The sequence below is a fragment of the Schistocerca americana genome, chromosome 8 (genome assembly GCF_021461395.2).
Source record: "Schistocerca americana isolate TAMUIC-IGC-003095 chromosome 8, iqSchAmer2.1, whole genome shotgun sequence".
Taxonomy (NCBI): Eukaryota; Metazoa; Arthropoda; class Insecta; order Orthoptera; family Acrididae; genus Schistocerca; species Schistocerca americana.
Genome location: NC_060126.1, coordinates 185,385,369 through 185,407,705, shown reverse-complemented (window position 1 = coordinate 185,407,705; position 22,337 = coordinate 185,385,369). Strand labels below are relative to the sequence as shown.

Sequence of the window (22,337 nt, the reverse complement as noted above, 5' to 3'; positions counted from 1 at the left end):
GGGTGTGGCAACAATTCATACTTTAGTTCGTGTAATTTTGCCGCGGCGACGGCACATGTGTGCAGGCGCGCATTGATCCAGCGTCAAGAGTCGCAGCACCCATCTCGCAGATAATTTTTTCATTTCTAATTCTTCAGTTAAAATGTGACATACCCTTTCAATTGACATCTGGCAAGCGTGAGCAATTTCACGCACTTTCAGTCGCCAATCCTCCATGACTATTTTGTGCACTTTTGCAATGTTTTCTGGAGTAGTGACACATCTTGGCCGACCACTGTGCGGATCATCATTTAAGCTCTCACGACCAAATTTAAATTTATTTGTCCACTTCGCAACAGTTGAATATGAAGGAGCAGCGTCCCCCAGTGTGTTCTGGAAATCGGCATGAATGTCCTTTGCTTTCATACCTTTCTTTACGAAGTACTTAATCACTGCTCGAATCTCGATTTTTTTCCATCTTCGCAAATCACTACGTGGGGACAACAACAGAGCCACGTCACCGCCACAGCTTTCTTCGAAGAGCACTGACGTGGCACATGTTCACAGGTAACAGTCCAATGAATATCACGTGAACGACTCGTTGCGCTAGCGCTGGCCTCTTGTGGTGATTCCGAGAACTTTTCAAACCACCCTCGTACATCGTGGAGGTCATCTAAAGTGAAATCTGTTTTTCATTGTAGATGTGCAAATGTGTGGGTTGACTTCGGCTGCGCCGGCCGGTGTGGCCGAGCGGTTCTAGGCGCTACAGTTAGGAACCGCGCGATCGCTACAGTCGCAGGTTCGAATCCTGCCTCGGGAATGGATGTGTGTGATGTCCATAGGTTAGTTAGGTTTAAGTAGTTCTAAGTTCTAGGGGACTGATGACCTGAGATGTTAAGTCCCATAGTGCTCAGAGCCATTTGAACCATTTTTTGACTTCGGCTGGTTTTTTACTTTAAAGCAACGTTTGAGCATTTCGATTTTCTCGTTAATTGGGTAAAACATTACCTTTTCCTCCTTTCGTGACGGTTTGTCATTTCCATCAGTTGACGATTCTTCTGTCGACGAAATCAAAGACGTTGATTTTTGTCCATGCAGATGGTCACAAGCGAATGATTCCGCTCCATCTGGAGTGCGCTCGTCGGTATTTAATGTGACGTTCGACGCCTCCCACTGATCAGTATGTCCAGTAAGAATGCCGCACAGTTTCTCCATTCTTCACTCGTAGGTACACAATCGTCGCTACGCAACAGTTCAATAAGAATATCAGTCACGTTCCAGGGATTCATATCGCAAAATAGCACTGTCAGCTGCTGCAGTAGCAGTCGTGTGCGGTCTGGGCAACAATTTAAGACCCACTTGTTCGTGTGTGCACAAACACTAGACCCTAGCCACAATACGTACGTCTGATGTGCGGAGGTGCTGCTATCTGTCAGTAAATTATTATTATCACTGTTGTTGTTGTCATTGTTATTATCACTATTAATACTTCCGCAAGCGTGACGCAATTCGTTCATCCTTCTGTTCCTGTTGCTTATGTTTACTCTTTTGAAAATACATGTGTACTTAATAGGTTTGCTACTTTCAAAGAAACGAAGCGAAAGCGGACAGTCAATAGAGCATTTCCATAAACTCGGACAGTCCTTTTGCATGTCAGGAACATGTTGTCTCATATAACAGTTTCACACGTTCTACAGTACAAAAGGTTGCGCGGCCAACGCTAGGACCTGGGACCCATGGTACGACAAACTAGCGTCTGACGGAAGCTCTTCACAATAGATGCTCACCGTTACGCTTTTCCCGTGCTCAGTAGTTCAAGTGTTACTTATTGCACACGTTCCCCTGGACAACAGCGCATAGCACAAACTACATACTCTAAGCACTCCGTCTTCAAACCACGAGTGGCCTGCCGGGACCATCCGACCGCCGTGTCATCCTCAGTGGAGGATGCGGTTGGGAGGGGTGTGGGGTCAGCAGAACACTCTCCTGGTCGTTATGATGGTATTCTTGACCGAAGCCGCTACTATTCGGTCGAGTAGCTCCTCAATTGGCATCACGAGGCTGAGTGCACCCCGAAAAATTGCAACAGCGCATGGCGGCCTGGATGGTCACCCATCCAAGTGCCGACCACGCCCGACAGCGCTTAACTTCGGTAATCTCACGGGAACCGGTGTATCCACTGCGGCAAGTCCGTTGCCACAAACTATACACACACATCAAAAAAAAGTTTTGTATCACCTCGGTTCCGAGAGTTCCGGAACCTGTACAGAAAATTGGAATAGAGGTCAACATAAACATCATTTCCGCCCTTTTTATTGCTCATGAAAACCACACACTGCATCATGTACCACCATACAGTGGGACCTTCAAAGGTGGTGGTCCAGATTGCTGTACACACCGGTACCTCTAATACTCCGTAGCCCGTCCTCTTGCAATGATGCATGCCTGTATTCGTCGTGGCATACTATCCACAAGTTCATCAAGGCTCTGTTGGTCCCAGGTTGTCCCACTCCTCAAGTGCGATTCGGCGTAAGTCCCTCAGAGTGGTTGGTGGGTCACGTCGTCCATAAACAGCCGTTTTCAATCTATCACGCGCATGTTCGATAGGGTTCATGCCTGGAGAACATGCTGACCACTCTAGTCTAGCGATGTCGTTATCCTGAAGGAAGTCATTCACAGGACGTGCATGATGGGGGAGCGAATTGAAGATGAATGTCTCGCCAATATGCTGTCGATACAGTTGCACTATCGGTCGGAGGATGGCACTCACGTATCTTTTGCCGTTACGGCGCCTTCCATGACCACCAGCGGCGTATGTCGGGCCCACATAATGCCACCCTAAAACAGCAGGGAGCCTCCATCTTGCTGCATTCGCTGGACAGTGTGTCTAAGGCGTTCAGCCTCACCGGATTGCCTCCAAACACGTCTCCGACGATTGTCTGGTTGAAAGCATATGCGACACTCATCGGTGAAGAGAATGTGGCGCCAATCCTGAGCGGCCCATTCGGCATGTTGTTGGGCTCATCTGTATCGTGCTGCATGGTGTCATGGTTGCGAAGATGGACGTCGCCATGAACGTCGGGAGTGAAGTTTCATATTATGCAGCCTTTTCCGCACAGTTTAAGTCGTAACACGACGTCCTGTGTAGTAGCCCTTGGGCGGCCTCAGCGAGGCACGTCATCGACAGTTCCTGTCTCTCTGTATCTCCTCCATCTACGACCAACATCGCTTTGATTCACTCTGAGACGCCTGGACACTTCCCTTGTTGAGATCCCTTCCTGGCACAAAGTAACAATGCGGACGCGATCGAACCGCGGTATTGACCGTTAGGCATGGTTGAACTACAGACAACACGAGCAGTATACTTCCTTCCTGGTGGAATGACTGGAGCTGATCGGCTGTCGGACCCCCTCTGTCTAATAGGCGCTGCTCATGCATGGTTGTTTACATCTTTGGGCGGGTTTAGTGACATCTCTGAAGAGCCAAAGTGACTGCGTCTGTGATACAATATCCAAATTCGACGTCTATCTTCAGGAGTTCTGGGAACCGGGGTGATGCAAAACATGTTTTGATATGTATATATGTTTTGATTGATACTCTATCGATATGCAACGTTTAGTGCCGATCTGACTGGCATCTAGAAGTTTGGGTATAGGACTTTTTTTGTGAGCTCAGATTACATTTGAACCTCAAATCATCCACATTCGCCCAAATATTCAGTTTCAAGAGCAATTTTGTTAGGTACCCATCTACGCAGATAGCTAGCTCTATGTATTAAAATTAATTAATTCCAATTCCAGTCCAAGCTGACAAACTGGTTTAAAAATGAAACAAAAAAAGACATGTCAAATGTAAGGGAAAGTACTTCAGTTACCATATAAAACTGATGAGAGAGAAATTTTTACAAACATTATTTAAGCAATTATTGTTCTATATTTTATTTTTTAAATTTTTTTCTGCATAACGGTGAAGATGGTCCCTGAGAGAAAACTTCGCTGTCTAATTCTGCGTCTTCTTTTGGCATGGGATCTAAATTGATTTCCTCCTCGACCATATATATCTCATCGTTTATCTGCGTCGAATCAAGGAAGATGTCCTCTTTTGTTAGAGAGAAGAAGCATGAAGCCCCTCGGAATCGCTGCATATAGCCGTGCGCTTGACAGACGCATTTCTGCAGGAACAAGCTGCTTGGCTTCCCTTCTTGCACGCACGGGATATTGTATTGAGCAGTGGTTGTGTACTTGCTATGGGATCAGACCGTTTTCTGTGGTCTTCCATTTCTGTTTCAGTAAATTCAGCTGATTGTTGCTCCAGATCTGAACCTGTAAGTAAACACTGAGGGGGTGCTGGCGAGCAGCGGCTTCGGTCGGAGGCAAACATGCTAAACTGAAGTTATTATTTTTCGATGAAGCTGTGTGGAGCAGCTGCAGACGATTTTACTGCAAATGTTTGCAGCCGGCACCCGTGTAAAAACGCACAGTGAACTTCCTCCTGCCTCTGCTATCTTATCGGGTGTGTCATTGGGGTCCATAACGCCCGAGGTGACGCGTTGGTGGGCACTACATGGTTCTTTCTCAGGGTGTGCAAGTCCTTTAAGTTTTTCCCAGGAAATTTTCCACGCTTCCTTTCCTTTTGTTAGATAATCTTCGTATGATTATCATAAACACAAGTAATTAACACAAAAAACAATAAATTAGCTACTTCAGTAATTAAATTAATAACATACCTGACAACCTACGTAGTTAGGTACCTAGCTAAATTGCTCTTAAATCTGAATATCTGGACGAACGTGGATGATTTGGGATTGAAAAGTAATTTGATTTAACAAAAAAGCCTTAGTAGGAATTTAGCGACGTGAATATTTTCACGTTTTTATCTACGCCTTTGCAAAGTCGTAATGGCAACATCATGATCACTAATCCCTGTCTCAACACTGACACCGTCGATGAGGTCTGGTCTGTTCGTGGCTACCAGATCTAAAATATTTCCATTACGCGTTGGCTGTCGATTTAACTGCTCAAGACAGTTTTCGGATAATGTGTTCAAAAGTAATTCACACGTCGGCTTGTCTGTACCACCTGTAACGAATCCGTAGACATCCCAGTCTATACTAGGTTGGTTGAAATCGCCTCCGACTAATATAGCATGATCCGGGTACTTCCGCGATACAGAGTGTAGACTCCCTTTGAAAGATTCTAGAACTGTCACGGTGGAACCTGGTGGCCGGTAATAACACCCAACAATTAATTTTATTTCTCCTAGCCCTGTTAAACGTGTCCAGATAACTTCACAATCACACTCTACTTCGACCTGAGTAGACACAATATTTTTGTCAACTTCAATAAAGACACCACCTCCTACGGTGCCTAATCTGTCTTTCCGATACACGTTCCAACCCTCACTAAATATTTCAGAACTTCCTATCTTCCCGAGAATAATTTGCGCGCCACACGCTTCCTGAAGGGCAGTAAATTCAGGAACTTTATTCCGAACACTCTGAAAATTTATTGCTAATATCTTGATAGCTGGAGTGTCTTTACGCTGAGCGCGTCCTGATTTCCCTGCCTGCACGTCGACTGGTGAGTGTTCATCAGGACACCTCGCACTACTGCCTAGCCTAAAAAAAAAAAAAACACCATGTGCACGCCACAAGTACTCTGCTACCCGAGTAGCCGCTTCCTTTGTGTAGTGCACAATGATATCTCATTGGTATCAAATTTCACCACAATTCTGTCCAATGCCACCGTGAACATAGGGATAAAACGGGTTTTGGAACTCTTGATATCAAATTAATATGCTAATTAATGAAATTTATTAATTAAACCACCCTCTGACCCTCAACTTAACATACTGTTAGGCAATCCTGGGGGTTGATTTATGACCCCTTGAGAGTAATCCGTCCTCCTGAGAAATCCCAAACCCAAGACTGATGGTACGTTGGGACATTCTGTTTATAGGTAGCCTACTCACACTGACTTTTATCTGCGAGCTGATAGTTGTCACCATCCAGCTCAGCGTGAAGGAGTACTTTGTACCTTGGTTCACAGGGCCCACGTTATCTCAGACCCTGAAAGTTTGGCAGCTGAGCTATCACATCTCGAAGTCACCTTTCGTCAGAATGGTTATAGTGAGAGGCAGATCAAACGTGCGTTGCACTATCAGCCTTCTGTGCGACGGGTAAGTGACGATAGCAACGAAGTGGCACCTAAGTCTACGGCCTTTTTGCCTTGTGCAAGCGTTCCCAACAGGACTGGCCGTATTTTGCGGAAATATGATGTGAAATGTGTTTTTCGACCACCTTCTAAGATTAAGGCCCTGCTGGCGTCCGTAAGGCTGGTGTCTATTGTATTCCTTGCAGGTTTGGCATGTCATATATTGGTCAGACAATCAGGACTGTGGAAGACCGGTGTACTGAACATAAGCGTCACACACGCTTACAACAGGCGAGCAAGCCCGCTATTGCAGAACATTGCCTTGACACCGGTCATCCTATGGAATACAACAACACGGAGATTCTGGCTTGCACGTGCAGCTATTGGGATAGCGTTAATAAGGAAGCGGTTGAAATCAAACTATCAAGCAACCTTATAAACAGATGGTGGATTTTGTTTAAATGCTGCTTAGAATCCGGCTCTGTCTCATCAAAAAACAGAGGAACAGAATTAGTGCTACCTCACCTGTTGGTTAGTAGTCACTATCGATATTTCTGATGTTGCTTATCTTTGGTTGTGTGTTGACTCTGCGGTTACTTGTTCTGTGAACCGAGATATTAAATTCCCTTGCACATTGCTTCCTCCTTGCAGTTGTGCCTTGAGAATGGCAGGGTGTGCTCCTGTCGAAATATCGGCGGTGGTCGACGACGTCAAAAATGGCTCTGAGCACTATGGGACTCAACTGCTGTGGTCATCAGTCCCCTAGAACTTAGAACTACTTAAACCTAACTAACCTAAGGACATCACACACATCCATACCCAAGGCAGGATTCGAACCTGCGACCGTAGCAGTCGCACGGTTCCGGACTGCGCGCCTAGAACCGCGAGACCACCGTGGCCGGCAAACCCGTAAGTTATTTGAACAATGTCAATAATGTATTGTTCAATTCAATTTGCATATTCTTTATTTAATCAGTTTGCCAGAGATCCACTTGAGAGGGGTACAGCTGCACCCCCTGCCTCCACTTCCCATGACGTAACAACTGTAAGTACCAAGGAATAGAATGTAATGCGGTATATTAGTCGCCATTTTGGGTCTTGCGCACGTGTCTCTGTCGTCCAGGCGCCGTCACAAAGGTCGAAAACCTTCCAATGTCTTAATTACAAAATGGTTCAAATGGCTCTGAGCACTATGGGTCTTAACTTCTGAGGTCATCAGTCCCCTAGAACTTAGAACTAGTTAAACCTAACTAACCTAAGGACATCACACACATACATGCCCGAGGCACGATTCGAATCTGCGACCGTAACGGTCGCGCGGTTCCAGACTGTAACGTCTAGAACCGCTCGGCCACTCCGGCCGGGTCTTAATTACAGATCACGATACTAAATACAAGCGACCTCGGCGTGGAAGTCGGCATCCTTTGATATTCTATAATGGGGAAACCACCTCCACTCTCTCTCAAATGGCTACTTCCTGTTGTGACACCTATGCCTCAAACCTGTAGAACATAGCGACATGCCCACCCACCCACCCAAGGAACCTCCATTTGTTTTTGCGGCCCCAAAAAACATCATGTGGTGGCATTCCTTTGATCGGGAAATTACAGACTCGCTTCCTTTTCTCTCTCTCTCTCTCTCTCTCTCTCTCTCTCTCTCTCTCTCTCTCTCGTGCTTACTTCCTGTTTGTGTAAATACATGTATGAACTGATCTGTCCAAACACGCAGATGGAGGTTTTTGTCTCTCCTCAGAATACTGTGTTCCTATTCATTAATGCTGGACACAAAGGGAGAGCTAACAACTGCTATATCACAAATGGCAGGATATACTCGCAGTCCATTAGCAGTAAACACTCATTGTCCATTAGCTCTTCGTAGGTTGTGTTCCAAAAATTAACAGCATAGAGGCAGAAGTGATGACACTTTGTGCAGGACCTAACCATCATTTTGCAGGACAATGCTCAAGCATGTACAGTGCATGCTGTTATCGATTTGTTTGACTGATGGGGCTGCTAAGTGCTATATTACCTACTGCACTTCCCTTACTTAAGCCCTCGTAAGTTCAACTCGATTTCTAAACTGAAGGAAACACTCCACGATATTCGCTTCAGAACTGCTACAAATTCGTCGGGCAATAGACCGCGCCGCTCGAACTGTCAACACTACTGGCACTGCTAAGAGTATCCTACAACTTCCACATTGCTGGCAACTGGTTATACACAATGCTGGTGACTACTTTGAGGGTCGGTAAAACTTTGAAACACGTATCTATTTTGTGCGAGGTGTAAATAAATAGTTACCACTATTAAAGTTCAAGCCTCGTATATCTGAGGTCCTGTATGCACCGACCTTTGAGAAAACAAGCACCCTCCTCCACCACAACATTTCTACTGTACACTAAACATATCTAGCGAAAGAAACCTATATCTCACATTCGTGATCGTGAACCATGCTCCACCAACCACTGCTGAGGAGCCACGGCCGTGCCAGCCGAGAGAGGATTGGAAACACACACGTATCCGACACACCAGTAGTTGCACGCACATCTAATACCCACACGCCAACTATACCAGATGCTCAGATGTGGGAAAGAGCTGACAGATCTGGTCATTCTTAGTACCCGCCGGTTGCACATTGTTAAGCCATGGCTTCCAGTTGGCTGACCCCTCGTGACTGCGCCTACCGCAGAGTGGCGTTAACAGCTCCTAGCTCACTGAAGGGCAAGCAGACGTGGCTTGGAGGCACAGTTCTAACAGCAACTCCACCTCCCGACATAGACTCCCCACATTCAAAAATCCACTTTACCCAGTCAAAAATGGGTATGATGTTATCGATGCATCTGGCATTTCTCACGTAAAATGTAAATCCCTCCTTTTTATACAACTTGTTTTTGAATACAGCAGGAATTGAAGTATACATGCCTTTTCACATGGCTGAAGTATCGTTCTTGGTGTGAAAAATCTATACAACAATATGACATCGGCTACATTTCGTCTAAGTATTCCCTCACGTGGTGAAAATAAAATTTTCTTTTTAGCTTAATATCTGTTACTTTTTGCGTCCTAACAGCATGCTCTACCTCTGTCACACGATGCCTCTTTACTTTCGAACTTTCTTAAGGCAGTCAAATGCCTCGTCTCCTATGAAGTCTCTGAAGGTAGCAGCATTCTCACTCTTCCTTCCCCCTGCCCGGCAGCACATCTTTGATGTAGTAACCAAAACCAACCACGGGAACGCCTTGGGCTGCAGATCGGAGCCGCCAGGCGGGGAAGCCGCAGGCGGTGGAGCACGCACCACCGGGTAACACAAGGACGAGTCAGACAACAGACCAACGACAACCGACAATGACCGACACAGCAAGGAAGACGTAAACAACAGAGGCTTGTAGAAACCACAACACCAAACATCAACGGTAAATCCACTTGAAACCAGAGCCAGGCAAACGTCAACAACGAGCAACGACCAGAATGCAGTACCACCGAGATATAGACGCAATCCAGAGCGAGTACCAGACTGACTGGACTAGGGAAGAGCGGGTCCCTATATACGAAACCGGAGGGAGCGGCTATTGGCCGCGGTCTGCACGTGGCGTAGCGGTGGCGCCCTTGCTGCGTGAGAGCCGCTGCGCGGAATAGCGGACGCGGAGCCCTCTATGGGCTGACCACGTCCATTTGTTCTGGCGCGTGTTCGACTTCCACGGCGGGAGGTACTAGAGTTGATATCAGATTCATTGACTAATTTGTTAAATTGATCATGAAAGTCCCTTTACATGGTAAGTAATTTTTCCCTGCAGTCGGATTACAGTCGCCAGGTAATCTTTACAAATGATTCTGTGACGTCCCTGGGGTCCTCCCACAGGCTAGGTAGTCATTTCCTCCAATGACAACATGGGTGTTAACTGTTCTCAAATAACTGAAGCTATCCTTAACTCTAATTGCATTCTGTCAGTAGCCTTGTCAAGGTGGTGGAAGAAAATCGCTTAGAATTCCGGTATATTGCCCCCAGACTAATCCAGCTAAAACTTGTTGGTCTATGGGGGCGGTGGGATGTGTCACAATCTTCTCCACTCCTGCGACCTCTCCGACCCTGTACCAGCCACCACCACCGCCGCGCGGGGTAGCCGCGCTGTCTGAGGCGCCTTGTCATAGTCCGTGCGGCTCTCCCCCGTCGGAGGTTCGAGTCCTCCTTGGGGCATAGGTGTGTGTGTTGTCCTTAGCGTAAGTTAATTTAAGTTAGATTAATTAGTGTGTTGGCTTAGGGACCGATGACCTTAGCAGTTTGGTCTCATAAGACCTTACCACAAATTTCAGTTTCAATTTTCCACCACCACCAGCCTGCATGCGAAAAGTAGTCACCAGCGCCCTGTAGGAAATGCAATGTTCTCCTCTAAAAGCACTATTGAGATCTAACATTTGAAGCTCACTGCAGAAGGATTCTTCTGCCGCCAACATACGTTTCGTGTAAGGACCACAAAGATAAGATACGAAAAGTTAGTGCTCATACGGAGGCATACAGACACCCCATTTCTCCCTCTCTCTATTTGCCAGTGGAATAGGAAAGGAAACGACTAGTAGTGGTACAGGGTACCCTCCGCCACGCACTGTGCGATGATTTGCGAGAAATGCATGCAGATGTAGATGTGAATTTGGTCTACCTATTAAGATGCTGTTGGTAAAAACCTCCGTTGTATCCTTTAATTTTCTCGTTGCAGTCACTTAGCAAGACGTATGTGATCATCATCATCAGCCAATTCAATCAGTAGATGATGTGGCCTCTTCGAGTCGTGGCTTCAGGTAGGCTTTCAGAACTCTTCTCCAAGTGGGACGGTCTTGGGCAGTTCTCTGCCAGGTGTTACCAGCGATCTTCTTGATGTCTTTGTATCATCTGTCTGGTGGTCTTCCTCTAGGCCTCCGGTGCTCTCTCGGACTCCACTCCAGTACTAGCTTCGTCCATCTGTTGTCTTTTCTTCTTGCGACGTGGCCAGCCTACTGCCATTTCAAGGAACCTACTCTCTCTAAGATGTCATTAACCTTCGTCACAGACCGGATGTCATCTGCCCTTTTCCTGTCCTTTCTTGTATAGCCCAGCATTGATCTCTCCATGGCTCTCTGTGCTGTCCTAAGTTTCCCTTTTGTATATGAGTTCAGTGTCCATGTCTCGCAGCCATACGTCATCACAGGAAGAATGCATTGATCAAATACTGCTTTCTTCAGATTTACTGGCATTTTTGATCTGAATACTTTTGAATTCTTCCCAAATGCTTGCCAGCCAAGCTTGATGCGTCGATAGATTTCTGGCCTTATGTCTCCCTTCATATTTATAATCTGGCCAAGATAGACATATTCGCTGACCTCTTCTAGTAGACTGTCCTTGACTTTCACATCTCTAGCTGGGACCCATTTGTTGGATTTTACTTTTGTTTTGGAAAGGTTCATGTTCAAGCCAACCAGCTGACATTCCGATGCAAGATCTGTAACTAAGTTTTGGAGCTCTGTGAAGTATGTGTGAGGTTGTAAATGTCTGTCCACAGTACTTATTGTTAGAAGAAACGGTATAAAGCTCATCTCCCAACATCCCTTTCGTCAGAATATCGCTTACCTGCCGTACTCGCACGAATCCTTCAGTCTTTGATACATAGCATTTTAATCCACCTGATCTAGACGAGTAAGAGATGTTCACTTGTTAATTCTCGCGAAATCTCTTCGTGTTCTGACAGCACTGTTTCATTAGTTAGAAGACTGTCTGGTCCTCCATACATCACTTCGATCTATGGGCTTGAGCTCCATCTGTTACAACAGGAAGTAGCCACTTGATAGAGAGTGGAGGTGATTTCCCCAGTATCGAATATCAAAGGACGCCGATATCCAGTCCGAGGTCAGTGGTATTTAGTATCGCGATCTGTAATTAAGACATTGGACTGTTTTCGATCTCCATGCCAGTGCCTGAATCACAGGCACACACGCGAGCGACACAAAACGGCAGCTAATATTCTGCACTTCATTCCATTCCTCGGTGCCTACAGATGTTACATGATATGAAGTGGGGATGGGAGGGTGCAGTTGTGACCCCTAGCCAAATGGGTGACCTCTGACTCCTGCAAATTGATTAAATAAAGAATATGTAAATTGAATTAAACAATATATTATTGACATTGATTCGAATTTCGTGTAGTGAGATTCTTCCTCTCCAGCACAGACTGAGCCTTTTTCCCAGCAATTTCAGATGAGGAAGGGGAAGTGGGGAGTGGGGGAATGGAGGGGAGGGCTGGGGGATTTCCAAGAAGGGGAGAAAGTGGCTCAAAACTGAACTGAGGAGGAGGTGATTAAAAAAAATGTCCCTTTCCCTGAGGGGTGGGATGGATGGAAGGAGGAACGGCGATACTGGGTTTGTCAGAAGGACGGATTATCCACAGGGGGTTGTAAATCAACCATCAGGGGATCATAAACCAATTAGCATAACAATATGTTAAGGGAATGGGAGTGGGTGGTTTAATTAACGAATTTAATTAATTAGCATTTCAATTTGATACAAAAAAGAGCCCCAGAACCCGCCTCATCCCAATACCACAGTGAACATGACACACCAAGGGAATGTCATCCTACACTTCGTTGCCCAAATTTCAACCCACTCTTTTTGCTTCTGCAATGGAGGTCACAACCGTGACGCCCACTGTTGAAATTCCGCTGTTTTCTTAATGGTGGCTGACTAAAACATTTCAGACACACCACCGCTCAGAATTGACAGGAAATGGCCTCAGGATGCAGGAGAAATTGGTGTAATGGAAACAACTCCGTCGCTTGGTGCGTTAAGTTACAAACATTTCGCGATCGAAAACGACAGTTTGCAGTGTGATGTGCAACTGTAAGACATTCTTTGCCAACCTATGACACCGCTGACACCTCCTTGACGATTCAAGCCTTCTGTAACGACACTGTGGAGCTGCAACCCGCATGAGCATGATCCGAGCCCTTTGAGGTGTAGTGCAACCTCAATTTTTGCTCTGGTATGCACCCTCAGTGCCACCCAGATCTTTTATGAGCACTTTAAAAATGTACCAGTGCAAGACAACCATTGATTAATTTCTAAGCGCCTGTGGCAAGCACTATGCTGCTGCTCTAACGCCTGCCTATGGGCATGTGGAACTTGAGTGGTGCCCCCCTCCCATTTGCTCTGATCACACCACAGGAGGACATGAAATAGGAGGGCCGAAAATACATAAATACCCTTTGCTGCTTCGGATCAGATTCAAATTTTATCGAATGGTTTTGAGCGGTGCCTAGTGGTTCCACATTGTATACCAGAGCAAAATATTGCATCACACTACTATCCAAAGGAGCCCGATCACATTCATGTGCTTTGCAGCCCCACACTGTCATTACAGAAGGGTGTGGTAGCAGCATCATAGTTTGTCAAGAACGTCGTTATGTTGCACATAGCACTGTGAACTGTCGCTTTCGTTTGCGAAATGTGTGTAAATGAACGCTCCAAGGAAAGGGATGGTTTCATTCTCCTCGGCATACGAAAACTGAGTGATTTCTACGCTGGGCGTTGTGGTTTTGACATCAACCGCAGAAGGGTTAAGAGGAGGGGTGAGATGTGGGTTACAGGTGGTGTGATGACCTTTCCACAGTGTGTCACGTCCATGGTGGGGCTGGGCAGAATGGTGGAGAAATTTGGTGCCAATCATTAACACACATTACTCCTCATACGAATCTCTGAGCTCTGGCTTTTTTTGTATGTGTCTACACTTTCCTGTATCTAGCATCGACGAGCCCGAGGATGAAGTCGTTGGCCGCGACGCTTTTGTATCATTTTGGAGAAAGATTGTAGGCACTTTAAGCCGAATTTCACACTTCTGCGTCACAATGATGGAACATGATGGGGTTTCAAAAAAGTGATCCTTTAATTGTTTGGCGCAGTGTAGATGTATAATCCACAAGGCACCATGAAGTGCATGGCAAAGTGTACCTTGTGCCACCATTTATCATTCTCTATTCTGTTCCACTCACAAATGGAGTGAGCGAAAAATGATATGAGCCTTGATTTCTCTTATTTTATTTTATTTTATTTACACGTCAAGTTTCATAGGACCAAATTAAGGAGCAAACCTCCAGGGTCATGGAACATGTCAGTACATGAAATTATATCATAAAAGTAATAACAGATAAAAATAAAATGTTTATGAACCCAAAAAAACAGGACACAAGTTCAAGTATACGCAATCAACAATATAACATAAGAATCAGCTTCATTTTTCTAGGAACCTCTTACAGAATAGAGGGAGTGATTCAAGAGGAAACCCTTCAGTTTCGATTTGAAAGTGCGTGGATTACTGCTAAGGTTTGCGAATTCTTGTGGTAGCTTATTGAAAATGGATGCAGCAGTATATGGCAAACCTCTCTGCACAAGAGTTAAGGAAGTCCGATCCAAATGTAAGTTGGATTTCTGCCGAGTATTAACTGAGTGAAAGCTGCTTATTCTTGGGAATAATCTGATGTTGTTAACAAGAAACGACAGTAAGGAATATATATATTGAGAGGCCAGTGTCAAAATACCCAGACTTGTGAACAGAGATCAACAAGAGGTTCATGAACGTACACCACTTATTGCCCAAATTGTCCATTTGTGATGCAAAAATATCGTTTTAGAATGGGAAGAGTTACCCAAAAGTATGATAGCATACAACATAAGCAAATGAAAATAAGCAAAGTAGACTAATTTTCGTGTTGAACATTCACTTACTTTAGATAGCATTCGAACAGTAAAAATGGCAGCATTAAGGCTTTGAACAAGAGCCTGGACCTGGGCTTTCCATGACAGTTTACTATCTATCTGAACACCTAGAAGTTTAAACTGTTCAGTTTCACTGATCATATACCCTTTCCGTGAAATTAAAACGCTGGGTTTTGTTGAATTGTGTGTTAGAAATTGTAAAAACTGAGTCTTACTGTGATTTAGAGTTATTTTCTACAAACCATGAACTAAGGTCATGAATTGCACTATTTGAAACTTAGCGAATGTTGTACACAACATCCTTTACTACCAAGCTAGTGTCATCAGCAAACAAAAACATTTTAGAATTACCCATAATACAAGAGGGCATATTATTTATATAATACATCAGCGGCCCCAAAGCTGAACCCTGGGGTACCCCCCATTTGACCATACCCACATCACAGTCATTCTCAACACTGTGAATAATGACCTTTCTCTGTCTGTTATTAAAGTAAAAGGTGAACCAATTGTGAGCCACTCCCCATATTCTGTAATTGTCCAACTTCTGGAGCAATATTTTGTGATAAACACAAGCAAATGGCTTAGTTAAATCAAAAAATATGCCCAGCGTTCGCAATCTTTTGTTAATCCATCCAATACCTCACAGAGAAAAGATAGTAGAGCCTTTTTAGTTGTTAAACGACTTCTAAAGCTGAACTGTACATTTGATAGCAAATTATGTGATATAAAAAGGTCAATTATCCTTACATACACAACCTTTTCAATAACTTTAGCAAACATTTATGGAATAGAAACAGGTATGTAAGTGTCTACATTATCCCTTTCTCCCTTTTCATAAAGCGACTATACTATTGAGTACTTTAATCCTTCAGGTAACTGACCATTTTTAAAGGAAAAATTACAAATATGGCAAAATACAGTGCTAACTTGTCCATCACAATACTTTAATATTATGCTAGGCACTCCATCATATCTATGTGAGTCCTTAGTCTTCAGTGATCTAATTATTGACTCAATCACCCACTTGTCAGTATCACAGAGGAGTATTTCAGACAGCAATCTCGGAAAGAAATTTGCCAAGAGAGTTTTCTGTTTTTCATTTTAGTTTCTGTGATATGTGTTTTTTGGTGATGTGGGTTATCAGCCCACATCCCCCGAGTGTCTTGGTGGGGCTGCCACCTCATGGCCTGCACACCTAGCCAAGTTTTGTTTCAGAAATCTTTATGGAAATATTTGTAAGACAAGAGGGCAGAAGAGCGAAGCGCATACAGAGTACACAGAAGCGAACAAAACAGTGAAAATATGGGCACATCAAGATAAAAGGAAATGAATAGGTGAGCAAGCAAAGTTAGCAGAAGATGCAACAAGACAAGGAAATGTGAAAGAGCTCTACAATATAACCAAACGGTTGTCAATGAAGAACTTCAGACGTGAAGGTCCAGTTAAGAACAAGGATGAGGTGATGCTTACAACTCAACCGACACAGCTACAGAGATGGGAGGAGCACTTCAAGGAACTGTTAAATTGTGAAGACAGCCAAGAGGAACAGGTAAGAGGTGTTTCAGGGGAAGTTGAAGAAGATCAAGATATAAATCTACATTGCCCCACTGTGGACGAAGTTAGAACTGCTTTGAAAATGCTAAAGAATGCAAAGGCTCCAGGCCCAGATAACATAGAACCAGAGCTCATAAAAGCTGATATTGAAAGTACTGTTAAAATGCTCCATCCCTTCCTGAAGCATTGGCTTGAAGAGAAATTTCCAAAAGAGTGAGGAGTGGAAAAATGGTTTGGTGGTAAAGCTCCCAAAAAAGGGATATTTGTCAGACTGTAACAACTGGCGTGATATTACGTTGTCGTCAGTGACTATTAAGGTCCTCACCAGTATTATTTTAAACAGAATTAAAAAGTATCTTGAAAATCTGCCGGTTTTAGGGCACAGCGCGGTTGTGTTTATCTTATTAACACTCTTAAGATCATTTTAGAGCAAAGCAAAGAATTCCAAGCAACCCTGTACCTGACATTCATTGATTTTCAAAAGGCCTTCGATTCTGCGAAACAAAAACTGATCTGGCAGGTGTTGCAGAAGTATGGTAAACCACAGCAACATCATAAAAGATCTATATGATGACTACAAATGTTGCGTACTCCACAAGGGAAATATGACAGAGCCCATAAAACTAACAACTGAAGTCTGGCAGGGTTGCATTTATCACCAACACTTTTCTACTTGTTGTAGACTCAGTTATGAGAATAGTCACAGTAGACAGGAGACAAGGAATTCAATGGGGGATCCATGAACGTCTGGAGGATTTAGATTTCGCAGATGACATAGTTTTATTAGCTCAAAAGCTGACTGATATGCAAGCTAAATTAAACTTGTTGAAAGAAGAGGGAGAGACTGTTGGCCTCAAGATAAAAATAGGCAAAACAAAGGAAATGAGAGTAAATTCGGGGAACATGGAGGTGCCACTATTACACTATTAATAGGGGAGCAGCAGGTGGAGACTGTCAACTCATTCCTGCATCTGGGTAGTATAGTGACGAAAGATGTTGGAGCTGGACATGACGTGAAAAACCGCATTAAAAAGGCAAATGCTGTCTTCATACAATTGTATCGAGTATCGTAAAATTTAAATATCAAGTACAAAACAAAAATCCGTGTTTTTAATAAAAATGTGAAGGCTGTCCTTCTGTACGTCAGTGAAAGCTGGAAAATGGATAAAAAGATAACATCCCGGTAATAAAGCTTCATAAATAGATGTCATTGATGCATGATGAATATTTGGTGGCCAGAAAAAATATGTAATGAGGAGCTCTGGCAAATAACAAACCAGGTACCTATAGAAGACCAGATACGAGAGAGAAAGTGGCGGTGGTTGGGCACACATTGAGAAACCCAGAGGGAGCCATCGAGAAAAAAAGCATTGGAATGTAATCCCCAGGGAACAAGGAAGAGAGAAGGACCCAGGGGCATATGGAAGACGACAGTGAAAGGGGAAGCAAAAAGTGTTGGAAAGACCTGGGCAGAACTGAGGCAAATGACCAAAGACAAAGGCGGATGGTGTGTTCTCCTGGATGCCCTATGCCCCCATAGGGGCCAAAGGAATTAAGTGAAGTAAATTATATATGAGATTCTGATTTTCACAGAGGAAGGGAGAAAGGTTGGGTTTAGCGTCCCGTCGACATCGAGGTAATTAGGGACAAAGCACAATCACGGATTGTGTCAAGGATGGGCAAGGAAATATGCTGTGGCCTTTCAAAGGAACCATCCCAGCATACGTGTGGAATGATACAGGGAAATTATGGAAAAACTAAATCTGGATGGGTGGACATGAATTTGAAACATTGTCTTCCAGAACGCGACGTGCAATGCACTAATGACTACGCCACCTCACTTGGCACAAATTTTTGAGGGCAACTGCTTATCTGCATCAGTAGGAGACTGGACATAGGGCAGTGACGTTATATATTCACAGACTAAAACTATACAAGGAACTCCGCGCTATATGGGCATGAAATTTATAAACATAACCTGGAAGGACAAGTGCGATCCAAATCTAAAAAATACTGAAGAAGACATAGAAAAATGTTTGAAAAATAATTGCCATTATAGTGTCGAAAATTTCTTGAGTGACGAGTATATAACATGGCATTATCTTTAAAAAAGTAGTAGTATTGTGATCATGGATTCTTTTTTAAATGATAACAATGTAAAATAACACCTACTTATCTGAAGAGGCAACAACATATATATTGTGTAGCCTTAGACTGATGACCTCAACTATTAAGCCCCATAGTGCTCAGAGCCATTTTTTTTCTTGTAACCTTAGATCAAGTTTATTAGTCTGTATTAAGTTTTAGGATTTGCAAGTCGCTTGTTTCACGATCTTTGATTGTAGGAGCCATTTTATGTGATAATAACAGTTTGATTTGATTTGAATCACCTAGTGCTCCGCACAGGCATCAAAACCGCTCCTCTCCTGAAGATATCTTCGGTAGATACGGCTGTAACTTAGTGTTACATAGCAGATCGCAAAAGACCATAGCATAATAGCCCGAAGTATTTTCGTAACTTTAACCTTTCTGTCTGTTAAAGTACGCAGTTATTCAAATAGTCTATGATATTTCCTGCTTCTTATATTAATATGTATCTTAACTGTCACAAACGCTTGAACGTTTACCTTCAAGATATGATCTATAGAAAATTTTAAAAATGTTAGACTGAATGAACGAGGTACGATAAAAAAATGAAGTTGAATGGCGCCAGCATCAACTACATGCGTGTCAAATGACAAAAGGGTCTGATAATCGATTATGGAACAAAATATCGATTGTTTGTGCCGGTTTGTTTATATTCGTTTGTAGCAGAAGAGCAGTAGCATATGTTGATGTTTACGTTAAATCTAGGGTTCGTCTTCTGAGGAAAAAAATCACAGTTTTCTTCACACTGTGGTTGAATTTACGCTGTGAGTTCTCGCGAGATTGTGTTGTTTCGATTTTATTGGGGTTTTTGATTTTCATGAGCATCTGTTCATTGTTTAATCCGTACAATAACGTGCAGCTGGTGAGAAGATTACGATTAAATATCTTTGAAAATCATACACAATTAAAATTTACGAAAAGATTTCAGAGTACAAATACACGTGTAATTCTTCACAATTCTTTTTATTAAGACTGAGTATTCTCAGAATTAATTTGGCAAATTTCTCACAATTTATTATATTTTGTACATAGTTTCATGTTAATATATTTAAAAAAAATTGTGGCATATATCCAGTGTGCTGTATCGCATATCTAAGTGGTCGTACTTTTATAGTAATGAGCAGTTCACGTGCACATTGTATCTGTGCTCTAATTTTCTTTCACTAAAAGTAGAAAGAGTTAATACTTTAACTCATCACCTCTTTGCTTTGAGGCTGACATTGTTCTATGCCGTTGTAGCTTGTATATGTCCAGCTGATTTCTTCTGCTACATAGACAATGTTTGTGCATTGAATGAGTTGACACATAAGATAATTCTTTTTGAGAGTATGCAAGCTGTTGTTTAGCTGCAAAGAATATTACTGATAGAGCAGAGATATAAATGTAGATATTCTGTTTTGCGTTTGTTGTTCCAGTATTTCCTTATTCATTCATATTTGCCGTATCATCACAGCTTTGATTACCTACCACCATGCTCTGAAAGTAGGGGCAGCCTACCAAGATCCTTCCTGCCCCTATTACAATGTCCTAAACATCCTAGTCCATCCCTATGCCACTCTCAGTCCCGAGCACTTGCCACAGGGATCATATCCCTGTGGAAGATCCAGGTGCTTTGTCAAATCCACCCAACCAACACTTACTATTCCAGTTCTCTCACAGGTTGGTTCTACCCCAACAGAGGCCAGGCCATCTGTGAAATCAGCCATGTCATATACTAGATCTGCAGTAGTCATTACACAATTTTCTATATTGGTATGATCACCAACCAGCTGTCCACCAGAATGGACAGCCACTGTCAAATTGTGGACAAGAGCAAAGTAGATCATACTGTGGCACAACACGCAGCTGAACGTAACATGCTTTATTTCAATGGCTGCTTCACTACCCACTCTCCTTTCTCACAAAATGTCTCTGTTAACCCACCAGTTATACATGTAAACAATACTCTGGTGGATCACCAGAGCTACTTAACCTATATTCTATGTAATTAATTCAATGCTTCTCTCATTTAAAGAAATGATTTGGTGAAAAGATAATATATATTGAGTAACAAAACCTTAATGAAATAGTCGCTGCAGTAGCAAGTATGCTTAAAATTTTAGTGTTTGTAGTAGCATCATGTAATTTCCGGCAATCTCAATGTGTTGCAGTATCGGGAGACACTTTTTTGTCATGAAAAGATTGAATTATTTTATTATATCTTCTCAGGAAACTAGAACAACATGATACCTCAAGAATTTCAAGTAGTCTTGCTTGCTGGGGGCAAAGGTTCTCGGATGACTGAGCTCACAGCCAGCAAACCTAAATGCCTTTTACCAATTGGCAATCGGCCTATGATATATTACCCACTGCGCATGCTAGAGAAAGCTGGTTTCAAAGGTAATGTATGTTTTCATACTTTCACGTTGCATGTTCACTGTCAAATAACCATGAGGTTGAGGAAAAATCAACATCAGTTATCCATATGTTATCATTAATCATTAGTTGCAGCAGACACATTTTACTTTGGTTCACCAAGGTGAAGCTAATCGTCTTTCACGTAATATGTACACCATGCAGACAGTGTTACTTTTTTTAAGCTGCAGACCACAGTTGATTAAAATTAGTAAACATGCAGCAGATGCATTATTTCATGCTCATCAAACAAGTCTTGGAAATTACCTTTGAAAGGCAAAATTAATAGTAAAGAAAAAATTGTTACTGCTTTTGGAACGATTAGTTTTTTTTCTCAATGAGGTAACAGGGAAAGGTTGGGGAATGTTAAAAAGGAGGGCCAGGTCATGAAGGCCCCAACAAAAGAGTCACACCTGTTGTGAACACGAGGGGACATAAGAGTCAAAGATTGTGTATTGGTAAGCACTGTACCAGCTTCAGTCTGGAGATGATAGCAAATTGAAAAATAAAGATGGATAGAGAAAGAGAAATAAATACTGACACAGGGGGGAAAGTAGATAAAACAGGAATTACAAAAACAACTGATTAAATAAATATAAAATAGTAATAATAACAAAAGGAATGAGAGGACTGCATATTGACGGATGTTTAACTCCAGGAGTGAAGCAGGCTGTGAGGATATGTTGGAAAACACGTTTCCATCATTGGAGTTGAGGGAAACTAGTATTGGGAGGAAGCATCCAAACAGTCCATGCAGTATAGGAGGCATAGAGGTGTTTTGTGTCATACTGCATAGAATTAATTGGGTACTGAGTGTCTATAAAACCAACATATTTCTATGTCCATTCATATGCTTAATCAGTTTGTAGGTGGTCATTCTTGTAAATTGCTGTGCAGTGAGCACATTTTAGTTGTCAAACAATGTGAGTAGTTTCACAGTTTGCTATACTTTTTATATTGTAGTATTTACCAATGGTCGGACTGAAGTAAGTGTTTGTGAGTGGGTCCATGAGGCAGGTTACACACTGGAAAAAATTGCAAAATTGAGAACCTAGGGGTAGGGATAATAGACTGGGAATTTCATATGGTTTGAAGAGAATGGTATAGAGGTTAGGAAGGCTACAGTGAATGGTGTGGGGAGAATATCGAAGAGAGAGGATCTTATTTCAGGGCATTATAATTCATTGTCACAGCAGAGTAATATATTGAGACGTTTAAGGTCTGGGTGGTTCTGTGTGACCAGTGGGGGATGGTGCTTCTGCCTTTTTTGAAAGTGGAACTAGAGAGAATGAGATGAGGTTGCTGCCTTGGAGATCTGGATATAGACAAGATGTGTGGGCTAGCTTTATGAAAAGAAAACATGGCAAATGTAGA

At 43.0% G+C, this 22,337-nt stretch overlaps 1 protein-coding gene across 3 annotated transcripts in view; it reads left to right on the top strand.

Moving 5' to 3' along the window:
- Positions 1-18,843: 18,843 nt before the first annotated feature.
- LOC124544774 (translation initiation factor eIF-2B subunit gamma) overlaps positions 18,844-22,337 on the top strand; it is a 54,893-nt gene continuing 51,399 nt past the window's right edge. The window contains exons 1-2 of one of the 3 annotated variants that reach the window (XM_047123454.1): positions 18,844-18,862; positions 20,778-20,948. In XM_047123454.1, the coding sequence (XP_046979410.1) occupies positions 20,792-20,948 (157 nt within the window). In that variant the 5' untranslated portion in view covers positions 18,844-18,862; positions 20,778-20,791. Of the gene's footprint in view, positions 18,863-19,196; positions 19,432-20,777; positions 20,949-22,337 lie in introns of those variants that run through there. The other 2 variants (XM_047123453.1, XM_047123452.1) reach the window with 2 other exon arrangements.